At 37.8% G+C, this 10540-nt stretch overlaps 1 protein-coding gene across 3 annotated transcripts in view; it reads left to right on the top strand.

Annotated features, from left to right (window-relative positions):
* Positions 1–1317: 1317 nt before the first annotated feature.
* Positions 1318–10540, top strand: part of LOC107691604 (dehydrogenase/reductase SDR family member on chromosome X-like) — a 47008-nt gene continuing 37785 nt past the window's right edge. For 2 of the 3 annotated variants that reach the window (XM_016490285.1, XM_016490284.1), the window contains exons 1-3: positions 1318–1505; positions 3084–3191; positions 6924–6992. In XM_016490285.1, coding sequence (XP_016345771.1) covers positions 1403–1505; positions 3084–3191; positions 6924–6992 — 280 coding nt within the window. In that variant the 5' untranslated portion in view covers positions 1318–1402. The remainder of the gene's footprint in view (positions 1506–3083; positions 3192–6923; positions 6993–10540) is intronic. The other variant, XM_016490286.1, reaches the window with a different exon arrangement.

Here is a 10540-nt window from a genome sequence, read left to right as displayed (position 1 = left end):
ACATCATAAAATAACATTGCATAACATATAAGAGATTTTGATCTATCAGTCTATCAATATTTAATCTGCATCGGCTGATAACTGTACCCAACTGGCCGATTAAGGTCATCATAAAATCTAACCTGACAATGCCCCCCACACACACAGACACACACACACACACACACACACACACACACACACACATGGAAGGTTATTCCACCTAGTTACATTTAAAAATAGTGCAAATAAATTGTGAACTTTGAGTAAATATTGTTAAAAAAAACAGTTCAGTTAAATTTAGCAGTTTTATCTTATTTCCTATCATGAAATTTTATTATAGGGTATCTATCTGCATTATGTTGGCTAGCTCTCTAGTTATTAGATCTGCACTGGCCACTAAAATCTCTCTTTTTATTGAGGGTAGGCTATCTCTTAAAGGGATAGTTCACCTAAAAATTTAAATTTTTGTCATCATTCACTCACTCAAGTTGTGAATTTCTTCACAATATTTTGAAGAATGTGAGTAATCAAACAGTTTCTTGTACCCATTGTGTGTCATAGTATTTATTTTTATTATTATTTATTTATGCTACACTATGTTATGCTAGAGTCGGACTTGTATCCCGAAGGTCGCGGGTTCGAGTCTCAGGTCCGGCAGGGATTGTTGCTGGGGGGAGTGATTAGCCAGTGCTCTCTTCCACCTTCAATACCACGACTGAGGTGAGAGTCCCTTGAGCAAGGCACCAAACCCCCAACTGTTCCCCAGGCGCCGCAGCACATGGCTACCCACTGCTCCCGGTGTGTGTTCACGGCGTGTGTGCACTTGGATGGGTGAAATGCAGAGCACAAATTCCAAATATGGGTCACCATACTTGGCCACGTCACTTCACTTACATTAACTGATTTTTTTTGGGTGAACTATCCCTTTAACTACACTGTATGGAGCCCTTTCCACCACAGAATACAAAATAAAAAAGTCAATTTAAATTTTTTATTAAACAATTCAGACTTTGTTTCTCGCAGTTTTGAGGAAAAAAAATCAGCGATATAAACTTGCTGTTTTCTCAGAACTGCGTTTTCTCAGAACTGAAAAAAAAAGTCAGCGATATAAACTTGCTGTTTTCTCAGAACTGCGATGAAAAAAAAAGACAGAACTGAGAGACGCTTTATTCCGTGGTGGAAATGGGCTTCCGTAGACTGCACTATTTACTTTTCTTAAAAGTTTGTTGGTAATCTTCTTCAGCTACATTTGTTTCGCCCTTTCTTGGTAGTGGTTACTCCCCGTAAATCTGCATCCAGACTCTCTAGTGTGTCTACGGTGATTGACGTAGAAAGCGGAGCTATCGAACAAACAGCTGATAACCCTGCTGTACTTCAGCACGGAGCGTAAATACTGAGACACTCGCTGTCATCTTCAAACATGTGGTGGCTTTTGCCTTGTATCCTCGGCTTCGTCAGACTCTACTTAGACGGCGTCAAAGTTCTTCTATACCAGCTTTTCAACAGATCCTTCATCCTGCCAGGTTAGAGGTTTTTATGGTCACGGATTTGTAGTGACCTGACGGGCGCTTGTTTTATTGTCGAACAGCAGCTCAAACAGTTATTCAGTAGTTAGGAGCTGTCAGGTGTAGATTGGGGACGTTTAGAATCGCTTTGTGAGAAGTGCGCTTAAAGGGACAGTTCACGCGAAAACAAAAATTCTGCATTTATTTGCTCACGTTCATGTTCTTCCGAAACAGTATGTTTTTTTTTTCCCCGATAAACGAAATTAGTTGCGCGGCAGAGTAACACAATCAGTGCCCGCTCACTTATATTGTATGGTGAAAGGTGTAAGTTAATGAAAGGAGACTGTTATTTATATTCTACTGTAAAAAATAAACAAACAAAAATGTCAGTAAAAGATATGAGAGATTAGAGATAAATTATTACCGTTTACAGTGTTTTTATTTTTTGTCTACTTTTTTTTAACATACTTTCTGATATTGAAACAGTTTATGAGTTTGCATATTATGGCTGCTAACTTGGCTGTTATTATGCATAATCCTAAAAGAAATAGTTTAAACATGTTTCTCATTTGTTATCTAAACATAGCCGACTGTAACCTTTGACCTGTTTACTCCAAAGCTGAGGTCTTTTTATAGACACTTTATAATACATTTCATTAAAAGTGATTACATAATATGGGTTGATGTTGATGTTCACTTAAATAGTTAGAAATGTACTGTATTTATAATGTATTTGTTTGAAATGTCTTATAAGTTTATTAGCCTCTGGCTGAAATGCTGGATTTAAATTATAGTCTACATACTTATGCCCATTTATTAAAGAATATGTAATTTAATTTATAGAATACTTTGGGTAATTTAGAGTGTTGCCAGAGATTCAGTGATGCATGCATTATCACAAACTAATCACATGTTTCTACTTAAGATTGTTCCATTGCAATTGTAGACGTCTCTTTATTTAAATTTAAATCACTGTTAAAGTGCAACCATGTCCTAGCGCAAAGCAAAAGGATTAGACTCAAATCCATCCTAACAATGGTCTTTTGTATCAGAAATATTTAAATCTTCTGAAGCCTGACCGGATTAGCTATAAAAAAGAAAGAAAGAAGAAAAAAAAAGGAGATGATTAAAAAACACTGATTTTAAGACTTGTTTGCACTATTGGACTATGTTCTGAAAAATGTAAGCTTTGCAATTAACTAATTTTAACTGGACATTTTAACATGGAAATGGCAACAAAAAGTAACATTGCTTATCAGTGATGATTGTCATAATTTCTCTGCTTGAAAACACAAGTGTTTCAACAAAATTAATAATAATAAGTACCCATAAAGCAAAAGAGTGAAGGAATAGCATCATTAGTAGGTTTATCACAAAAGCAGGTTATGCTGTTTTCATCAGTGTAGGATGCCGTTTCCACATTTAATGATCCCTGAGACCATGGCACATCCAAGAACACTCACAGAGGGATGACAGGATATGTCCCAAACAAAGACAATCCTTGTCAGTGTAAAACATCTTTTTTTTTTTTAGATATTACAACAACAAAAAAAATCACAATTTTCAAATTTTTTCATAATTTCCTGTCTTGCCCAGATTTGCCCAAGCAGAATGGAAAGGTTGCCATAGTTACAGGGGGAGCCAGAGGAATGGGATATGAGATTTCCAGACATCTAGCCAGCCTGGACATGCATGTGGTCATTGGTATAGTATCATCTCATTCCTGATTACAAATCATTGAATCAAATCCATTTCATTAGTGTCTTGACTCCAGCTTACAGATCAGTTCTTGTAGTTATGCAGCCTTTTATTTGGTTTTCTGCTACTTCTGATTGATTTTTAATATTTTCCATACCACATACAGTCAGTTATAAGTATGACTGGTGCTAACGGAGCACCAACCCAAAGTTTCCCCCCTTTTTTTCTCCCTGCCAGTCCGCATTATCAATAAGAGCTCTCTCCTGAAGTATGGCCTCACATAAAAGGCAATAAGAAGGGCTTATGCAAGAGTAACTCTCCTCAGATGTTCATTCAAATGCAGGACAGGTTTCTTAGGGTACTGTATGTGTAGGAAAAGAACTTGACAGAATTTGTATATGTACTTTTTTTTGGTTAAAGCCTTTTGGTAAAAGTTTGTGTGCTAAAATTGTTGTGCAATTGCTGCTTGAAACCTGAGGTAAATCTTTGCCTCTTTGTTGGTAAACTGTCAGAAAAAAATGGTAAAATTGTTTGTCACTGGGGAAGGAGCCTATCCTCAAAGGTATATTTTTGTACATCATCTACTCCTAAATGTTGCTCATTAGTACCTTAACAGTATGTTACTTATATTAAAACTTAAAGTGGTAATATGCTACCTTGTAAAACTGTATTTAAAATACCTTATTTTTCTGATAATGTGCCCTGAAACATCCACGTTATATATGAATTTATATATAAAGGGAGTATTTTTCCTTGAAATACATTTTTGAAGAATTTGATTGAAGGTGCATTCAGTAATTTTTTAGCTTGCATTAACATTACTGTGTTTTGTGTCATTTCAGTCGACATGGCTCAGCATAATTGTCTCTGAGTTTTATGTAAATGACATTGATACTTGAGTTTTAGAGAGCAGTCTATAGAATAATTAATTCCCTAAGCTGTCCAACAAAAAAAGAAGCAACTTTGTCATCACTACTACTCAGGATTTTCTCCTTCATTATATCTTTCCACCTCGTGTTTGCCTTGCCAATGTTGTCTTTGCTGGTAAATCTTGGTAATAAGTGTGTTCCACTGTCTAATTTTTGGTCTTTGCATCACCAAAAAAAAAAAAAACTACACTACTACAGGGGCAGCAGCCAATGAGAGTAAGAATTCTCTCTAGCGTTTAGTGAAACACTGCATTTAACGTCATTTCAACATGCCGAAATACATCTAATTAAAAACCTTCTTTTAGAAGAAAAAAAAAAGGAGTACAGTCTTCATCTCGTGTGACAGTAAACCATTCAGATGATTCTTCACAAAAACACAGTTTATTTCTTAAAGGGATTGTTCACCTAAAAATTAAAATTCTGTCATTAATTACTCACCCTCATGTTGTTCCAAACCCATAAGACCTTTGTTCATCTTCAGAACACAAATTAAGATATTTTTGATGAAATCCCGAGAGCTTTCTGACCCTGCAGCAACTGAAACGTTTTATGGCCCAGAAAAGTAGTCAGGACATGTGACATCAGTGGTTCAACTGCAATGTTGTGAAGCTATGAGAATACATTTTGTGTGCAAAGAAAACAAAAATAATTCAACTATTTTTTCTCTTCCTTGTCAGTCTTCGATGCACATTCACAGGAGTACCACGACACATGCGCGTGGAGCGACCGACACAAGAGCCAGCTTTCTGTAGTAGAACCAGAATGCACTTTGCTGTGTTTACAAGCAGAAAAAAACACACGCTGTACATAAAACAGTCTTATTAACTTTTCTGAAGATTTCGATAGAGAGGATCACTTGCAATTTTTTGCCCAGCCTTACTTATTTGAACCAGAATATACAGACGATGAACTAAAGGCCAGGACACACCAAGCCGACTTAAAAGAACTAGAGGCGATGAAAGCCGACGGTGTTGTCGCCTCGCGTTGGCAGCGTCTGGACCAAAATCGGCACTTGAACAAACCGCACAGACTACAGCTGACTGCAAACTAACACGTGTTTGTTTTGCGCCTGCGTCAGAGGAAATAGCTGTCTATATTAGCAGCTATCAATATTATATATTCGTCATTAAAAAGAAGTAGGGATGCACCGATACCACTTTTTCCAGTACTCGCCTGATACCGATACTTTTATTTTTGGTACTTGCCGATACCGAGTACCGATACCGATATTTTTATTGCATTTGTACATTTTTTAAATATTGGGTACAGAAACCAAAAGAGTATGTATAATGTCAGTTTGTTAACTTAATTTATCAAATAGATACAGTAAAAAAAAAAATTATTCAGACACCTTCAACATTTCTCACATTATAACAGTTTATTCGCTATAGTTTAGAACAGTGTTTCCCAACGCACCCTGGGGTGCCGTCTGTCGAGAGCAGGGGTGCCGTGTAAAAAAATCATTTTTTAATATTTTTAAATTGCTAAAATGTTCAAAAAAGCATCTATTATATAATATCCATTTCTGATGTCGCCAATAATTAGAGATGCACCGAAATTTCGGCTGCCGAAAATTAGTTCACCGCTCAGTTTCACTTTCACGTGGTGTGACGCTTTCATCTGAAACGTGCTGCGATTTATATTCCAAAGCCACTCATATAATGCAGAAACACTCAAGCAAGCAACACGTGCACGTATTTGTACTGGTGCAGAATGAGACGGACAAGTAGTAGGCAAATGGTCTTATTTTTACGATTTAGTTTTAATCCAAATGATGCGTGTGCTAAGTGAGTGAACATCAAAGATCACACAACAGAATTGCGCTCTCTCTCTCGCTCTCTCTCTCTCTCTCTCTCTCCCTCCCTACCGTTAAGTAGCTTGTGCATTGTTTTACTTACTTGTTTTTGACACATCCGACCGAACTACAAACTTTCCAGTGATGTCTGTGAGAAAGGTATATTCACACGACAAGCTCGCGCATCTGCGCCGCCGCGCGCACAATCCACTCAGATTTGCTTATCAGCTCGCGCACATCAGCTATACAGGCATTAATACTGAATGTTTAACTTTATATTCATTGCATACATATACTTCATAGACATCCTTAATCTCTTATAACTCCATTCTGCTGTCTGTTGTTCTGTTGTCGGTGTTTCTTTGTCTGAATATGGCACTTATCACATGCTGTGTGGTATCGACGTTTGGCATTTTAACGAGTACGAGTACAAGAGCCCAGTATCGGGTGCATCTCTAAAAAGAAGAAATGGAAACAAGGATATAAGAGATATACGCAGATATACAAAACGTAAACAAAGCAGCAAAAAGTATTCTCGTAGCTTCATAACATTAGGGTTGAACCATTGATGTCACATGGACTATTTTAACAATGTCCTGACTACCTTTCTGGGCCTTGAATGTGTCCGATCCGTTGCTGTCTATGCAGGGTCAGAAAGATAAAAAAAAATCTTAATTCGTGTTCTGAAGGTGAACGAAGGTCTTACGGGTTTGGAACGACTTGGGTGCATAGCCTAATTAATGACAGAATTGTCTTTTTTGGGTGAACTTACCCTTGTTTCAAACTTTTTAAATTAGCACCAAACTACTAAATGCGCCTTGAGCAAATAAAGGGGAATCCACTTAGAAAGCAGATTTATCTTGATATTCATTTGTGCTTTTACTGATTCGCTAATATACATTCTACATTGGCCATATACTGTATGTATATATATATATATATAATATATGAGAGTGTGATATTTATTAGTATGCTTAATATGGTCCTTTTCTATCTTTTTTTTCTCTTCTTCAGCTGGGAATGAAGAACATGAGGGTCTGGCAGCAGTGAAGAAGATTCGAGAAGAGTTGAATCAGGGAAAAGGTAAAATTCATTCAATTCAAGTTAAATGTCTTTGAAGAGCCTGGGGGTTTTAAGTGGTCGGTTGTGTAAGAAAGGCTCTGTAAGTTCCCAAGCATCATGTACCCTCCTCCATCGGTGATCCTGACCTTTACGGTCTCCTTGAGGTGATGATTTACTCCGCAATGACCTGATGCTACTTAATTTGCTGCTAAACAGGATAATTTTTCTTGCCATGTTTGGATTGGTGTGTTTACTGGAAGAATGTGTGAGAGCAAGCAGAAGAATACCAAGAGAGAGATGTTTGATGATTGTGTTCGCTGAAGAACCATAACCTCATTGTAATGCAGATGGGATATTGAGAGCCGCAGTTCGGATGAAGGCGCGCTCACTTCCCTGCGGTATCCACCCCTCCCCCACGTGGATTTTTAACTGCTAGTCGAGAACAGGTCCGTCGGTTTTCACTTCTAGCTTTCATCATAGGGCTATTGAAGTTGAGAAATAATGCACTGGAGGGAAGCTGTCCTTCTGCCCTCATCTAGGGTCAGTTTGTCTAAAACCATAACCTTAAATACCAGTTTTGAAATTGGTCTTGGTTCAGAGGGGAAAAAAAACGATGCTGCGAAAATGACGGATGTGCTAAAAAGAAATGAGTCTTTCAAAACAAGCAAAGGCCTGGCTGTAGGTCTGTTTATGTGCGTGTATGTATGTGAGGCTCTTTGCTCAGCATGATCTGTCACTGTACTTCTCTAAGTTGGTCTAATAATGACACATGATCGCTCTTTATACGGCTACAATCACCTAATGAGGGTTAGACATCACATCCAATTAAACGGAGGAGGTGTTTTAGGAAAACAAGAGAGACTGAGCTGACAAAGATAAGACATGTAATTAAAATGGGCTCCGACTGCTGTAAAGGAACTTTAAAGTCAAGCAGCCGTCTTATTCAAGATGTTTACTGCTGTTTAATTGGACAGTCTAAATGTTGCCGTGGCCGGTTAATAAAAAAGAATGCTGTTCCAGGTAGTGATGGGCACGTTCGAAACTCTGCTTCACGAAGCTTCGAAACATTTGCGAATCTTTTGTTTCGAATCGGTGTTTCAGAGCGCGTATCAAACCGGCCAGGTCACGTGATTTTAGCAAACAAAGCTCCGTTACGTCACACTGTTTTGAAACGTTTTGAAACTCCGATGGTTCACCACTAGGGGGTGTTGATCTCAAAGTGAACCAATGAACCACTTCTGGTTACCCAGCTAATCATGTGACATGAAATCCCATGAAATTTTACTATAAAAAATAAAGAATTCAGGGCCAGGTGTTGTGGGTTAAACAAAAGATAACTTCCCTTTAACACAGATGGCTATATAGTTTAAAAATGTGTAAAATCATTCAGTCCTTTCAACCTACAAATCACATCATACCTTAAAAATAAAAAAATGAGCTTACCATATAATTAAATCCACCTCCTTCTCCTGACTTATAACACTTCTCTTGCCTGCTGATTTTTATAGACAGCTCTAATGAAAACACTTAATTAATTAAATAATTACATAAATCAATTAATTAATTAAATAATTAATTTAGTTGTGTGTTAAGGGTTTGATTATACTTAAATAAAACACATAACCCAAGCACTAATATTTTATTATTTATTTAAAAAAAAATTTTTTCTAAAAAAACATTTCCATTTGTTTTGTAAGTTTGGTCTGAGTTCTTGATGCTTTCACAACGTTTTCACCAGCAGGTGTCACCAGCATGTGCTGTTTCAAGTGCTTCGAAACATCAAATCATTTTTCGAAGCAATTGGTTCATTTGATTCAATGTTTCGAAAAGCTTTGTTTCTCCCATCACTAGTTGCTGGTTTCAAAACAATTGGTGGGGTCAAAGAGGTCACACTTGAAAATGTTTACTTAAATGTTTAGCTATTTCATATAATGGCTTAGTTCACATTTGAATAACAGTAAATTACACTAAGGTTGCCAGAGGCGTGTTGCTTCAACACAACAAAGATCATAGAACACCCAAGACGTGTCACTCGTATAGTTTTGAATGGGGAAAAATGCAACGCTTAATATGGCCGCTCAATCACAGAAAGCCCCACCTTCTGAATGAAAGAGCGAATCGGTAAAGTCAGCGCGTCACAGCTGCCGTTAGAAGTCCCGGTTGCTATAGAAACAGTCAGCGTTCTGAGATGTGCGCCTAGGACTGCGTATGCGCACTGGCTGATCTAGCCTGAGAAATAAGCTTTTTATAACACTATTTGAGCAAAAGAAACAACAGCTGCGTCCCAAATGACGCACTATACACTATGCACTCATACACTATGTACTCAACCATGTAGTGTATGAATTATATAAGGTTATTTTGTTTGATAGCCCCTCCCCCTTCTCGATGTAATTAAAGCTGCGACAGTTGAGTGCATGAAGTGTCCAACATTCCACACTTCGTTTTTTCTGGTATTTAAGTGCATCATACGGGTATTTAAAGTGCACTTTTTCTTTTTGGAATTTTCAGTGTGAACGCACTACTAGCACTATTTATGCTACAAAACATCATAGAATAGTGCATACGTACACGATTTGAGATGCACCTAACATTTATGACACAGTTGTTGTCAGATTTCAAAGATGAAACTTAATCGTAAGTTTTGTGAACAGTTTGGGAGAATTTGATGTTTCCCCATACAAAGTGATAGGAGCTGCACTTGCATGCCCTTAGAGGCATTTTAAAGATGGCCGCCGAGTGACATGGCTTGCCTTAAATGGACTTAAGCCTTGTTCAGACTGTCAGCCCAAATCCGATTTTTGTGCAAATCCGATTGAAATCCGATCATATTTAAATAGTCTGAATGGCAACGAACTACATGAAATCAGATTTTTGCAAATCTGTTTCGAGCTACTTTAGCCTCGTTCAGACTGTCAGCCCAAATCCGATTTTGTGCATATCCGGATGGAATCTGATTTGAATAACTGACTGTCCACACAGTGTGTCGCACCCCCTCATATCCGATTTGTGTGTCCATAAGCGCTCTTTCGTTTTACTGAATGTGCGTTGGTTACTATGGCAATGCTGTTGCATTGCTATGCCTACACTAAAAACAACAATAACAGCAATACGGTTTGCAGTACAGATATTGTCTTACGACATGACAGCATGTTGCCGTCGCGCTGGATTATTATGGATGTCGTTGGATTTCGTTTTATGAGGCAGAATCAGAAACGCAGGAAGCTGGAATGTGCAACTTTATACCGTGCTGCCATCTCCGCTGGTTTCAACACTCAAAGAGGTGAGTATACTAGCAGTATATTGTCTTTTTCCGCTTGACTTTGACAGTTTGCAACAACACGCGCTTGTTTCTGCAAAGACATTTATTATGTTTTCTACAAAAATGTCTGACGTGTTTACGTTTTACGTGGCATGAGAAAGTGAAAAGGCTACGCTAAATCCGATCCGGAAAAAGACAATATACTGCTAGTAGGGTTGCCAAGTTCAGAAAAGGAAAATAAGGGACAATCGTGGGTTTTCATAGAAAAATAAGGAACATAATAAGGGATACACACACAGGCCAGGCC

This window comes from Sinocyclocheilus anshuiensis, unplaced genomic scaffold (genome assembly GCF_001515605.1).
Source record: "Sinocyclocheilus anshuiensis isolate Anshui unplaced genomic scaffold, SAMN03320099.WGS_v1.1 scaffold442, whole genome shotgun sequence".
Lineage (NCBI taxonomy): Eukaryota > Metazoa > Chordata > Actinopteri > Cypriniformes > Cyprinidae > Sinocyclocheilus > Sinocyclocheilus anshuiensis.
This window is presented reverse-complemented; position numbering and strand designations above follow the sequence as displayed.